Here is a 14,549-nt window from a genome sequence, read left to right on the forward strand (position 1 = left end):
TGGTAACGTAAAGGCATCAGTCTTCTCCAGCGAGCAGCTCTAGGGCAACACCTCCAGGTGAAGTTGCTCGGCCTCTGTTCTCTGAGCAGCACGCCAGCTGTAGGGCTGTGCAGCACAATCTCTTTCCTTCGCTGGCCGCCTGGCTCCTGTTCCCAGAGGGACCCACAGATTTTCCTCTGAGCACGGCTTTCTCTGTATTCCTTAAGTTTGGAATTCTATACGCTCTCCAAAGGGCCCCCTTTGCTGTTAGAAATTTGTATTGTTACATTAAATTTACAAATTGAACATAAGGAAAACCAACATTTTTATGACATTGTGGTTTCCTAACCAAGACCCTCCCGTTTGTTCGTGATTTTCTTCATACAAAGCATATACATTTTTGTTATTTTTTCACAGGTATTTTATCTTTTTAAATTGGTACTTTAATGGATTGTTTCTTCCACTAACTTCTGAGTACTTGTGGGAATAAAAAACCCTTAGTCATCTGTATGTGATACTGGACCTCACATTTTTAAGTATTATTTCTAACAGCTTTCAGCTTATTTTCTTGGGTTTTTGCATATAAAAATTAACATAACATAAACAATATTAGCCTTGTACCTTCTCTTTTCTAATGCTCAGACTTTGTTTTTTACACATTTAGTTAGATGATCAAGGTGGTAAAAGGAATCTTTGTCTTATTTCTGCCTTTTAATAACTTGAAAATTAGAGATATTGGGAAGATGTCCATACTGAGGGTTTATAGAACTACCGAATTTAGAAATAGGAAAAAAAAAGTAAGTGTTCAGGTAACTGTAAATTTATCTTCTTTCTAATTTGTTGTATGATGGTACATTTCTACTAAAATTTTCTTTGGGTTCAGACTCAGGAGCATGAGCAATACCTTTAAAACATGTTTCCTGATATCCAGTCAGTTTCCATTTGATAGTTTAAACCTGTTTAATTATCTGAAAATAACACACGTTCCCTAAAGAAAATTTGGGATCTCAAGAAAAGTAGAAAAAATAAAACGCAAGTGACTCGGTGTCTGGGGGCTTGGAGGAGTGACCCTCGCCCCAAGCTGTGTGTCCTCCTGCCTGTCAGTCCGCACCCGCAGTGGTGGGCGGCCTACCTGGGTCCCCTGAGCTACTGCTGCCCCTCTCGCTGTCCCCGTCCTCCTGGCCATCTGCATTCTGCTGGGTGTGCTGCAGGCTCAGCTTGTGGCAGACCTCGAAGGCCTGCCCCACGGTCCGGACGATGCGCATAGCTTGGCTCTGGGAAGGAGAGAGAGAGAGAGAGCAGGTGAAGGCCACGGAGACCCTGCCCAAGGACGCACGGAGAGGCTGGGGTGGGAGAGGATGTGCAAGGGGCACGCCGGCAGGAGCCCGCAGAGCCCGCAAATGAGAGAGGGGGAAATCTAAGGTCGTTCCAACGTGCTCACACTCACAAAGATGAGTGGAAGACACCTCCCTTCCTGAGATACTCCAAAAACAGCCAACTGACGGACAGCAAATACCCCAGTTCTGGGCTTAGCCCAGTTCCTCCTCCCAGGTTTAACACAAGTGGCCAGTATGCTTCAGAATCCTTTGCCCACCATGAGCAAATGTTCAATGGGTTCATCACATGAAGCAACACAGCCATCTTTCTGTTTTCCTGCTGGCAACAGTGGGCTTCTCCCTGGAGCTCCGGCAGACCAAGGGCTGTGGGGATGGGGGCTGAGAAGCATGGTCCAAATGGCAGAACCAGCTGACAGCCCCAGAGCCCAGCCCCCTGGATGCCACGGGCAGCGAACCAGAGCTGAGGTGAGCCTTCCCGGTCTGCTCTGAAGACGTCACTCATTCGGATCTAGTCTTTGACCTTTTCCTACTACTTAACCTCTTCCTGTAACAGCCCAGGGACTGAGCCTGGCCCTGGCTCTCAGGACCCGCTGCTCAGCGAGGGGAGGCGGACGCAGGGCAAGGAAGCCTGCCGCTGAGCGTCTGGCCCACGCAGGTGTAGGAAGGACCTCACGCAAGGTTTCCGGGGCATGGCCTCCACAGTGGACAACTGACCGCAGCCTGGTCATCAGCCAGCGTTTCTTTTTTTCCAAGGACGAAGAATGAATCCAATGGCAGCTCTGAGATAGGAGTTCAGGCTGGACGCTCAGCTCACCGCTCCACTGACCCCCGTGGTCCCCGCACATGCCACCACCGCACACCACACTTTATTTAACTATGGCTGTCACCCCACTCGTGACTCTCATCACATTTTGGAGGATCTGGCTTCAGGTCAGCTGTGACCACCTAGTGACCCCACACGATCTCAGAGGCGACTGCTCGATCTGCACCGAAGGTGAGGAGCAGCAGGCGCCAGTCTTACACAAGAAGGCCCCACCTTTCCCATTCCCAAAATACACGAAGACGTGTGATCGAGAGGGCGCAGTCCCTACCCAAGTGGGGCCATGCACAGCCCGGGTTTTGCCATCTCCCCTGGCCGTCAGGCTGTGCTCTGGTCAGAGGGCTGAACCAGAAGCTCAACTCTCTGAAGAAAAAGGAGACTCGATTCTTCCCCTGGGCCTCCTGGGATCTTCCGTTGCTGATTCCCTTTGTGAGGTTGAGAGCAGACTGCCTATCGTTCAGCCTTTACGGCAAAGCTCATGACCAGTTCACAAACCGCAAACAAGCCCCGAAAGTCAGAGAAGGGAGAGGGGAGTGGCTGTGTGTGATGGACACGCAAGTGACTCGGTGTCTGGGGGCTTGGAGGCAGAGTGTCGGTAGGCAGAGCTCAGCACTTCTGCGGTTTGTTGCACTCATTTATCCTTTCCTCCTCTTTAGGGTGAAGGCACTCTACTTTCAGTCACAGTAAAGGACACAGTCCTTGGTTTACGAAGGGCCCTCTGCACCTGAGTATGCAACCAAGCTACCCTACTTGTTCTTCAGCAGGACTACATACACATCAAAGACCTGCCCTTCCCACGCACCCCTCCAGGAGCTAAAAGGGGCGTGGTGGCTCCCAATTTTACCCCAAAGTGTTTATGTGAGTTTAGATGCCCCTTGACCTCTAAGCTCTCCTTCCTTCACCAGGGAAAAGTCTACTTTTAGAAAATTCTACGGAAGGCCCTTGTGAGGGGGGAAGTTCCTTGAAGGTGGCTCGCAGGGTCCACCTGCACCTGGCAGGGGCTGTTCCCCCCCACCACTGGCGCCATGTGCCTTCTGCATAGCCTGGCCGCCTGCTAGGCCTCCTCACTCAGAGACGTGGCCAAGAAAACTGGTTCTGCCTGACCCCTTGGAATGCAGGAATCACGTGCCAGGACTTAATTGTTAATAAGCCATGTCTAAACCGAAGGAGGAGAACTGTGAGGAAAAGCTTTAAAAAAGAGCCCCTTCCCTTGGTCCCCGTTGCGTCTCATGACCATAAACGGGCCTTTGGAAATCACGGGAGTGTTAAAGATGTGCCCGCAGGTACACAGCAGAGCAAGCACACAAGTAGTGCTAGGCTGGGACGGCAGTTTCTTCCAGCTCCGTGACCTGGCCATTCTCTGGAATTCGCCAGATTTTTTTTTAAAGCATCATTATACTGCGTTATTTCTGTACAAATCCAGTTTAGTTTAACTCAAGCCCCTGAAAAGTACTTGGCCACGCGGATCAAGTCTTCCTGTCCAAAGCCATTTTCTATTAGCAATCCCGAAGCACCTGTGGGCTGAGAGTTGTTTAGATTTGGCCAGATAGGGCTGTGAGGCTTCCAAAGCTGGGAAGGACTGTCTAACTTCAGAGCGGCTCTCAGCCGCACGAGGCAATTTTGTGAAATAGGGCTAGAGAGGAAGCCGTCTTAGAACTCCGCGCCACTTATCCTCACAGCACAGAAATGCTTCTTTAAGCCATCTACTTACTCATGTTGACAAAGCCCCCTCCCCACCACCTCAATCCAGCACAGAAGTCAAGAGCAACAGAGAGCTCTTCTCTGCAGCGTGTCTAATGCGGGTACCAACTACATGCCTACCGGGGCGTCAACACTGAGGAATTGCTGCAAATCATGAAAACAACACTACATTCTCAGCGAGACTGGGCTGTCCCCTCAAAAGCAGACAGAAGTCTGCAGTGGCAGCTTTAGGAAGGTAGAAATCTAACCGTGGATCCCTATATTTCACGGGTCTACAGAGAAATTACAGTCCATCACGATGTGATTTTCTGCTCTCATTTTAGGGGACCTTGTGGTTGGCTGGGAATCTTTTGAGTGATATACACATGCAAAGAATGTCAATCACTTAGTCTTACTCTGCAGCTAATCTAATAGATAACCTTGAGGGCTATTTTGAATTTCACTGCCCTGGAAAAGGCTCTATTTCACAAGTCATAGGCATGATTAAAGAGAGTCTCTAGAGAAGTATGGAACGTGCAGGGTTTAAGCTCCAAATGCAAGGTTTGCCATGCACAAAGATGATGATGACACCCAAGATGAAGTGGCAGCAGGACAGAAAGAAGAGAAGGGCAGGTACCCTCCTGGAAACAGGGGTCTTTATCAGTCCAACTCTGGCCTCTAGCTTATGGTTTCCCCCCAACTCTGAGCACTCAAGTTTTCTGAACAACTCAAGTGTTTTCTGAGCACTTGAGGCCTGGCTGGCACATGCTTCTGATTTCTAGGGAACCAAAGTCCAATGAGTCAGTTCTAGGACAGCTCCCACCAGGTGCACAGTTCTTCTCGTCTATCACGGCAGTCAAGTATAGTGCCTTTATCTTGACTCTAACTGCCACAGAATCTCAGCGAAAATAGAACCTTTTTTTGAAACTCAGTAAAAGATTTAAGCTTATATCAAATGACTGCCATCTAGAGAATTCACAATCCTGAAGCAAGAAAATGTATTTGGACTTCTACACAAGGAAGAGCCACGGTGGTCTGGCTCTGAGTAGGAGATGGGTTAGGTTTCTCTCCAATAGGTTACCTAATGGCCTTGATCACAACATTTGATTGACGGAGTGCCTTGGACACCAGAATATCGCTATGAGGAGAGCTTACTTTCAAAGTGGCTATGACTTTCAATGTTGACAGAAGATAGTGTATCGGGGAATTTCCAATAGACTGGGTTTTTCCTTGTCCTCTGCTAGTGCACAAACCACAGCACCACAGAGAAAAGAAGGCTGAGTTATAACCCCAAGGTCATCAGTAACCAGCTAGGTGACCACGGGCAGCTTAATTCACCTTTCCAGGTACTGATTTCCTAAACAAAGAGGATTGGACTAGACTGAGTTCTGAGGTCTGTGATTCTGTATTTCCACTTCCCAACATAACCCCACCCCAAAATTTAAGATATAAAAAGACAAGCTCTCTCCCTAAATGTAGGACCCGTCTCTCTCCCCTGTCCTCAGCTGGGCCAGGCAAGTGGCTTGTTCTGTAGCACATGAGTGTCCTCATCATTCGAAATCCATGGCAAGCTCTCAAGGACAGTTGAACTTCTCAGCTGCTGGCCCCTCATGTGACAGTGACAGCATTAAAAGAGGAAATGACTTCTCTTAACCCAAACCGATGAGCTGGGGTTGCAAGCAAAATGATTCCGAGGAGCTGCTCGTAAAGATAATGGGCAGATTCCCGCCACCCCTGTCAACTGCCAACACTCCGTGTATTTTCGCACTGATTGTACAGTCACACTTGATCAGGGCCCACAGCCACGGCCTCCTGGGGCTAGGAGAAAGTGACAGAAGGGCACAGCCACGCCACAGGAGAGGTCAGCGGTCACACAGGAAGCGTCACGAGAGGCTAAAGGCCTTGCAAACAAACACCCGACGGGGGGCAGCAGGTGCTCACTGTGTCAGGTGGAAGGGCCTCCACTGGGTGCTCTGGGCGAGGAGGAAACCTACTCCACCCCTCCTTCCCAGCTCTGACAGTGCTGGGGGACAGCCCCCCACCCCAATCCCGGCCAACCTTCCCCATCACACAGAACTTGTTCCCTGAAGATCGGATTGCTTGGCACAAAATGATCAGCAACCCCGGGATGCCTCTCATCTCATCTCCCGGCTGGAGACGCTCAAGTCCAGAGAAATTCCTGCATTCTTCACAAGTCTCATGGAACAGAGCTCTGGACTAGAAGTAGGAAGCTAGGTTCTGATCTCAGTGGCGCTGCTGACCCACTGCGTGCCCAACGGCACCTTACTTCCCCGCCCTCTTTCCTTCACCAACTACAAAACACAGTCAGTAGGAGACATAAGGATACTAGGAGAAAAAAGGAAAATCTATGTCAAAGTGACCCGGGCCATTTCGAGTCAAGGAACTCTTCACACTCAAGCGATGACGATGGGAGAACCTGGCTACACACAGGCTTGAAGAGCACGGCCAGTCCTTCACTGAGCACTTCCTGATGAGAAGAGCGCCCCGCGGAGGTTAAGAATGGGAGCTCTGTTGTGATGCCACCTCTCGCTGCGAACTGTTTCTTAAGCCTCCGTTTTTCCATCTATAAAATGAAGAGCATAACACTGCCCCCCCTCACAGGCCCCCTGGGGAAGGAAAGGTGGTAATTCACATAAAGAGTTTAGAACAGTCGCAGGCACACAGCAAGTAACCAAAACATCAGATAACCTGATTCAACACAAGCTGGAAACCGGGTAGTCTAGAGCGCTGTGAGTAGCAGGCAGGGTGCTATCTAGCTTCAGATGAGAGCCCAGCTAAAAAACCCAGCTCAGGAGCAAACCCGGGAGGTGGGGGGGGTGGGGGTGAGCACCACACTGGCTGCATGTGTGGGTGACCAAAGGCAGAGCTGAAGTGCACAGTGACAGCTGTGCTGGGGGTGACATACAGGGAGGCCCTCTGCCCAGAAGAAACCACCCTGTTCCCCATGACGGACGGAGGGGTGAGGATGCCCCCCACGTGAGAAGCCCGTCGGAAAATGTGCCATGAGCATGCATCCGGGGCACACGATGTGGTGCAAACAGCTAAAACCGAAGCCCTGGAGAGGAGCTCATACAAGAATCCCCTAGGCCTCGATCAGCACGAGGGCTCCAGGGAACACCCAGGCCTGCTGGATCTCCCTGCTGACCTGCAGCCACCCAGAAACACCCCGCCGGACATTCCCTCAGTGCACAGACTCTACACCTCACCTCCTAAGTATTCTTACAAGTTGCCAGTGAAAACTCCTTCTCAAGCCACCTGCTATCTCCCCAAACCAGAAGTGCTTTACGCAGGAAGAAATCACCATATCTGGAGGCTGACCAGGGTAAGCGCGCAAAGATTCTAGACATGTTCCCCACCCTCCCCACTTCTGCTTCCTTGGCCCAACAATCCACTTCTCTTTCTTGGCTTGGAAACCAGTCCTTCCACCTACAGCTGGGCAGCGATGGGGCTCCCAGCCCAGGCTGTCTGGAAACAATTCCTTCAGTTGCATGGCTGCAGGCCAGCCAAGGGCCTGAGAACCAGCTCAGTCTCAGTAGGTGAGAGTGAAAGGGATGGAGAAGATAGAAGAGCCAGTGACCCGAATTAGCTTGAGAGCTTTGAGACCTGGAAAAAAAAATACCAGTGCACCAGACGACTACTTTTTCACTGGGAAATACGAACTTAATTCTGTGCTCCCCCCAGGATCAATGCTTCCAGTGGGCATTGTTCTCAGACTCAGATTTTGGCAGAACTGGATGACCCCACTGTGTCTCTGCTGCTATACTAGAGCTGATGGCAAAGCAAATGGAATGATCCCCTTCACCCCCGGTTTCCTGCTCAGAGTTCTTTTGTTCTGCACGCCTCTCCAATCCCAGCCAGTGCCGGCTCATGGGAACCGCGACGAGTCATTTAATCTCTCTGAGCGTCAGTGTACTCATCTGTAAACCTAGTGGTGAAAATTACCTGTCCCCAACTTCATACAGGATGCATTAGTAAATTACAGTGTGCCAGTTGTAACTTCAAAAAATCTGAAGTCCATGTGATTCAGTTACTGGACAAAACTAAAGTCACATGTACTCAAAATGAATTAAATGAATAGAGCGCTCAAAATGAATTCAAAGGGAATGCCCGTCTTTAGCCGCATCTGTCAAAGACCTTTGCGGATAACCCAACTCATACTCTCAGGGACACTGCACTCCCCCTCCCCTCCCCTCCCCTCCCCTCGTCCCCGCACCTCGAAGCTGCCTAAGAGCCTTTGCTCCCCAGCCTTCTGCCGTTTCTTCCTTTCCCTCCCACTCCTCCTCTTTCTTTTGGTTCTTAATTTGCAGCTCCACTTAGCCCCACGGATCCCCGCTTTTTTTTTTCAACTGTACTCGTATCTAGAAGTGAAGTCGGTCAACTTGCCCCCGTTTGCCTTCTACTCTTCTAGTTCTGGCTCTTTCCATCCAATTCCACGATTTGCATTAAAAAGCCTGGGAACAGGTGGATAGGGGCACAGATCTCCCTGCAGGAAGAGGCTTGATCATCAAAGTAGAATCTTCTCTGCAGAGCTGGGGGGGGACCGGAAATATGTATCATAAATATTGACCCTGTCGTGTATTATCCTGGCTTGACAAGGCGCGGGCCTATTAAAGATGCCCCAGGGCATAACATGTCACACAGGAGTGCGGCACTGGTCCCCGCAGAAAGCCAGGCTCAGCGGTTTGTGTCTGCAGTGGTGGACCTGTGCGGAACCTGAGAGGCACGCAGTGTTTTTGTCCGGAGTCTCTCCTGCAGAAAAATAGTCTTTGTCATACTAACACATAGTACACGGAAAACATGATTCCGTGGCCCAAGGTGGCCTAAGAAACACTGGGTTAAACAAAGTTAAAGGCGTTGCTCTGACTTTAGGACTTGCTGCAAATTTAAACAGGCTCATGTGCCAACAGCTGGGGGGAGGAGTTCAGGTTTTATGGGAAACATTTTGGGCAATGCTGATCCTGACGCCTCCTCCTTGTCTTAGAGACAAGGAAGCTGAGGCCCATGGCAGGCAGTGCCCCAGATAACAAACACCCTGCAGGGTTTTAGCGAACAGGAAGAACTAGAGAAAAAAACAACAACAAAAAACAAAAACAAAAAAAAATTAGAGCTTTCCCAAAGCCTGGTTTGGTGTGTCAGGCCCCTGGAAGAATGACAGAGGGCGTGCATGCCTCGCCAGAGTCGCAAAAGGTGATTTCCTCAAGCATCAAGGCTGCGTCACCAAAACAGCCATCGGCACAACCAACGTCCCACACAGTCTAAACTGGATCCCACAGGTCAGCCTGTGGACAGGACGCAAGGCCTCATCAGCGCACGTCCATGCTTCTCTCCTGCCGTACACCAAGGCGGGCGGCTGTCCTGTGCGCCCGTGTGCTCCCCATCCAGAGCCCTTACCCAGTGGCTGAGATCTGTCCACGTGTCTGCATGTCGCTAAGGACAACGTTTAGATGAGATGACACTAAGAGAATTCCACTACACAGGAGCAGTGACAGACCACCGATGTCAGAGGGAAATTAAAGATGACCGATGACTGCCCCTTTACCTTCTTCTTGGATTTAAAGACGTTACACCTGAAGACATTGCTGGCACCATCTCGAGCGATATAGCTGAAGATCTTCAAGTCTTGGGAATCGTGAGAGACGTAGAAGATCCTACAGGAAGAGCAACAGAAAAATGCACTGAAAATAGCAGTAGGTTCAAATCTCCAACAGGGAAACCTCTGCTTCGGGGCAGCCTGGGCACGGAGCTCCCTCAAGTCACATTCCAGGGAAGGCCTTCTCCCCGTGAATGCTACAATGCAGGTGGCACTTTCAGTGGCTCCCTAAGCACTGACGCCCAGTGAGTGGCCTCCGCTCTGGAAGGGGGGCGGGGACAGGACACAGACCCCACACTAGGCTAGACAGCAAATCTGTCCTGGTAACCTGGGTGTTAGGAGGAAAAACTGTTCCCTTCCCTTAGCAGGGCAATACACCGGCACCTAATCCAGGGAAATGCGGCAGAGTCTCCTGACACCCGTTCAGCTATCCCCAAATAAGGAGCCTTGGGCGCCAGTGGTGCTGACCACGTTAGGAGAAACGCCTCACCACCACGGGTCCCTGTGGTAGTGGAGGTGACATCAGTGCCCGTCCCCCTCCATCAGGCCCATGGCCCCCGTGTATTCATTCTGCCATGCAGCCAGTCCCCGAGTCCACGCAGTGGGCAGCCACTATCCCAGCAGCAAGGGGAACAGCGGTAAAGTCCCCAGGCTCACGGAGCTCACACGCAGGAGGCAGTGATAAACAAATGGAAAACGAGCACTACACAGAGAAACAAGGCAGAGCAAGGCCAGAGGATGTTGGGGGCCATTCAGGGCAGTGGCCAGCGGGAAGACTGCACCACAGGCAGAGACCTTACAGAATGGCGCAAAGGAGCCAGGCACAGGACTGTGGGGCACAGGAGCTGCAGGAAGTGGGGACAGCACGTTTAAAAGCCCTGTGGTGTTCCGAAGGCGCCTGGCGCATTCACTGCATGGCCCATATGGAGTGAGTGTGGTCAGCGACGGGCCAGAGATGCAGCCAGGGGCCAGGATACGGGAGGGCATCACGGTCAGGGTTTGCGCTCCAAGCAAGATGAGGGACCCACCATCAGAGGCTCCTGAGCAGGGAACTGACTTCCCGACGCTTGACACTAAAGGATCACTCTGGCTGCTGGGGGCCGGGGGGCAGGAGCAGAGGCAGAGGGCAAGGCTGGGGAACGGGGAAAATAGTAAGCAAGTCCCTAACGGCTGGCACTTAAGTGGGCCTGGGACAGGGCACCACAGGAGCCACAGGTCTGGGCGCTGTCGGCACGGGGCATGGGAGGGGCCTACGGGCGGTGCATCAGCAGAACCGGTTTGGGGCAATCCAAGGAGTGTTGCCCTGATACACCCTCCGGGGGCACGTCATTTCCATAAAACATCTTTTCCTCACTAACAACAGTGGTGACTTCCACCCAAGGATTTAACAGGCCTGCCCTGTCCTAGTGCCGGTCAGTCCTGTGTAGTGGAAAGAGAACAGGATTTAGCGTTGTATCCACAACTTTGTCACTTACTATGAAGTCAATCATGTAAGCCTCAGAGGCTCGGTGTTGTCATCTGTAAAATGGGTCTATTGACAGTCACATCTTGCAGGGTTACTGGGAAGACAAATGACGAGGCAAGTGTCTTTCCACTTCTTACCCACATAACCTCGAAATAGTCTCTTGGTGTCTTTTTCCTGAGATTCTCATCAAGGACCCCAAGAAGCCTGGAGGGACAGTCAAAAGGAAAGTGGATACAGAGAGGACAGTCCGAGGAGGAAGCCCACGTTCACCCTGGGGCCCCCCTGTTTCTCTGAATGCTGCCGGGAGTCATTTCAGTACATGGCACACATCTACCACCTCTAAACGACACTGACATAAAGGTGACCTGCTTACTTAAGGTGGCTTCCAAGAAAGCTAATCTAATGTCACTGAGCCCAGAGAAGTCCTCTGTGCTTCTAATGACCCCAAAGTGGCCTCCTAACATGGAAGGGACCAGCCAACAACTGGTCCTGCCTGAGCTCCAGACCCACCAGCCAGGCCTTCCAGACACACCTTCCTGAAGGCGTCTCAAGCTGCTCAGGGGCGACATGCCCCTGCTTGAATTCACCATCTTCCCCATTTTCTCCAAGCAAACGTGGCCTTCCTTCTCCCAAGCCCCATCTCGACGAGGGGTACCATACCCCCTCAGGCCGGGAACCCGGGCAGCACCCCTGACTCAGGACTAAGTTCTTGGCAGCCCACCACCCCAGTCTCTGAATGCTTTTTTCTTCAACTCTGTGGCACTGTTTTGGTCCTACTTTTCTCCTGGATTTCTGCAACCCGTCTAGTGTGTCTGCTTCCTAGCTCACCCACTGCCAACCCTTCTCTACTTTCCTAGCCAAGTGGTATTTTTAAAAACACAAACCACATCCTTTTATTTCCCTTTAAAAACATTCAAAGGCTTCCTGCTGCCCTAGGGTCAAGTCCAAACTCGTCAGCACGCAGCATCCTCCTTTCTGCTTTTGTCTCTCAAGAGAGAGTCCTGACCTAACGGCCTTTCAGAACTAATGACGTACATCTCCTGCGTCTGCCACCGCCGGACACCACTGGCTCCTCAGGGCTCGGTTCTGAGCAGCCTTCCCTGCCCGCCCCTCCGCCGAGTTGGAGCTGCCGAGCCCCTGGGCTCACCCATCCCAGCGCGTGTATGTTACCCTATGATGTTTATGCTGGAGTGCCTTGAAGGAGTAAGAACCACATCCCAGCATCCCTGGTGCCAGCACGGCAGGCGGCACACAGAGGCTCCTGTGCCTGCCCGCGAGGGAAGGACACGTCCCCGCCGCCGTCGGTGAGCACCCACGGCACGTCTGCCTGCCCCTTCATCTTCCTCTCAGGAAGTCAGGTCCGCTTAGTTCAGATTCATCACATGCTAAACTCCTTTGACTTTTGGGGTTTTTAATTTATTATTATGCAATACCCTAGGACTGGGAACTGTATTTAAAACTGATAGAGCAGATATGAATGCTGACTGGCATGCCAGCAGGGCGCAGAGACGTGGAAGGCAGCCAAGAACACAGCCAGCGAAGCCTCGCCCTCCCTTGATAAACAAAGCATTTGTTCAGCAAATACGATGACCCCTTGTGTGTGGACACAGCCGCGCTCTTTGGAGATTGTTATGTCTGAGTTCAGAAACCCAATGTGTCGTTGTTAAATGGAAATGGCCTCCAGCTAACCAAAAACTCCACTGATTGAAGCCTAGCAAAGCGTCCACAAGCACAACAAGCAGGAGAAAGTTTTTCCAAGTGACCTCATTCGCCAACACATTAATACATCAACAAATTCAGGCCTCAGGTCCAAACTTCCAGAGTTTGAAATACACTCCAAGACCCTTATTTCTTCATTCCTTGGATTTTGTAAGAACTGTGATGGAATGCCCTGGGGGTGGCGGTGGGAGGGGAAAGAATAACACGAGAGACTTCACTTTCCTTCTGTCTTCTTTCCTGAAGTCCAGCGCAATTCATTTTCCCTCCCAAAACGCATCTCAGTTTTCTCAACCTTGAATATAATTATCAAAGGCAGGACAACATAGTTCACACAGTGCTCACGATGGTCACTAAGGTTTTGTCAGGATTTTGTTCCCCCTTCAAATTTCTTAAGATTTCTTGTTTTTATTTCAAAATACGCATGGAATTACAAATTTCACTTACTCATAGACTTGTTATGATTTAAAGCCACAGCAATAAACTCTTCTGCAGATCCTTATGTCCATAAATGACTGGCATATAAACAATACCTTGGAGAAACTGGACAGGGGTTTATCATCATGTTACAGTTCAGGCTGACAGTGATAAATAACCACCGGGCCCGCCACCAACACCGGTTTCCGCCACAATTAATCTGAAGATAAGCTTGTTTCTCTTAGGAGCACAGAAAAAAATGTAAGAGGGTAGAAAAAACAGTATGGTCATCAGACAGATATGAATGCCGCCTGGCACAGTGACAGAGCTCACCCAGGATCTGTCCATGATGGGCAAGTCCCTCCCTGAGACAGTGCCCACTCCCCTTTATGGGAGCCTCGAGTTACTTGAAAATTTTCCTTTATGTTGATTAGAAATCTGCCAACAGGAATGCAATAGAGGGAAACAGTGGGAAATCCTGGCCCTGGTGCAGGACAGACCTGGATTTTAGACCCAGGCCCTGCCGCTTCCCAGCTGGGAGATCCCAGTCATCCTCTCCTTTGGTTCGTTGCCCGTTAGACCGCCGATCGCAGCACTGACTGTACCGCACGGACAGGGTTTGAAAAATAAACGCGTGCAGAGATCAGCTTATCGCAGGTGGCTTAATAGATGGCAGCTGCTCTTAGGCTGCCGCACACTGCCCTCCTGCCCGACTTCTAGCCTTTGGGGCCTCCGAGAACAAGGCCAATCGTTCTTCCAATGGCAACCCTTTGAGTATTTGGAAACCACCACTGGGTTTATATTTACTCCTCTCATTTTTCAAGTGACACACGTCCTCTTCCTTCAATGTTACCACACTGGCCCATTTTCCAGATGCCTTATTTCTCTGGCAGGTGTGTACTGTGGAAAGAGCACGGGCTTTGGGATGAGAAGGATCTGGGTTCAAGTCTTAGTTTTGACCTTCCTAGCTGGTAACCTTAGGCAAACTATTCAGCTGACATAAGCCCTTTCTTTCTTCAGCTAAGATATACTTCATAGTATTATTAACACACACACACACACACACCACATTCAACATGATCCCTGACACATGGTGAGTTGCTAGCTCAGTAAACAATGAGCTCCATTTTTCTTGTTAGTCTTTTATGTATGTACCCCAAGTTTCCAACAACTCTTTAAACACAGTTCAAAGAACTGAACGCACGTCTCTAGAGGGATGTAAACATCACAGAGTATATTTGGGTGACTATTTTCTATGCCTTAGAACTGAATCTGCATCAGAGCATCTCTATTTTTTATTTAGTTACAGCCTCTCACTGCTGGGTTCACAATGTGGTCAACTCAGACCACAGATGCAAAGCTAATTTGCACGACTGCTCCCAAGGCAGATTCTCTAAGCATACCTGGGCAACTGGCTTTTGGGACTGGCCCCAAGTGATCCATATTTCCTTTTCCAAGACTGTTTAATGAGCATTTCTACAATTTTGCCCACAGGCAACGACAAGTTCACTAATCTGTAGTGTT

General features: G+C 50.5%; 1 protein-coding gene across 7 annotated transcripts in view; it reads right to left on the reverse strand.

Moving 5' to 3' along the window:
* LOC108405971 (carboxyl-terminal PDZ ligand of neuronal nitric oxide synthase protein) overlaps positions 1-14,549 on the reverse strand; it is a 251,651-nt gene that overhangs the window by 34,641 nt on the left and 202,461 nt on the right. For all 7 annotated transcript variants that reach the window (XM_073222112.1, XM_037023722.2, XM_037023723.2 and 4 more), the window contains 2 exons: positions 9,377-9,485; positions 1,112-1,253 (listed from right to left, as the gene is read on the reverse strand). In XM_073222112.1, the coding sequence (XP_073078213.1) occupies positions 1,112-1,253; positions 9,377-9,485 (251 nt within the window). The remainder of the gene's footprint in view (positions 1-1,111; positions 1,254-9,376; positions 9,486-14,549) is intronic.

This window comes from Manis javanica, chromosome 14 (genome assembly GCF_040802235.1).
Source record: "Manis javanica isolate MJ-LG chromosome 14, MJ_LKY, whole genome shotgun sequence".
Classification (NCBI taxonomy): Eukaryota; Metazoa; Chordata; class Mammalia; order Pholidota; family Manidae; genus Manis; species Manis javanica.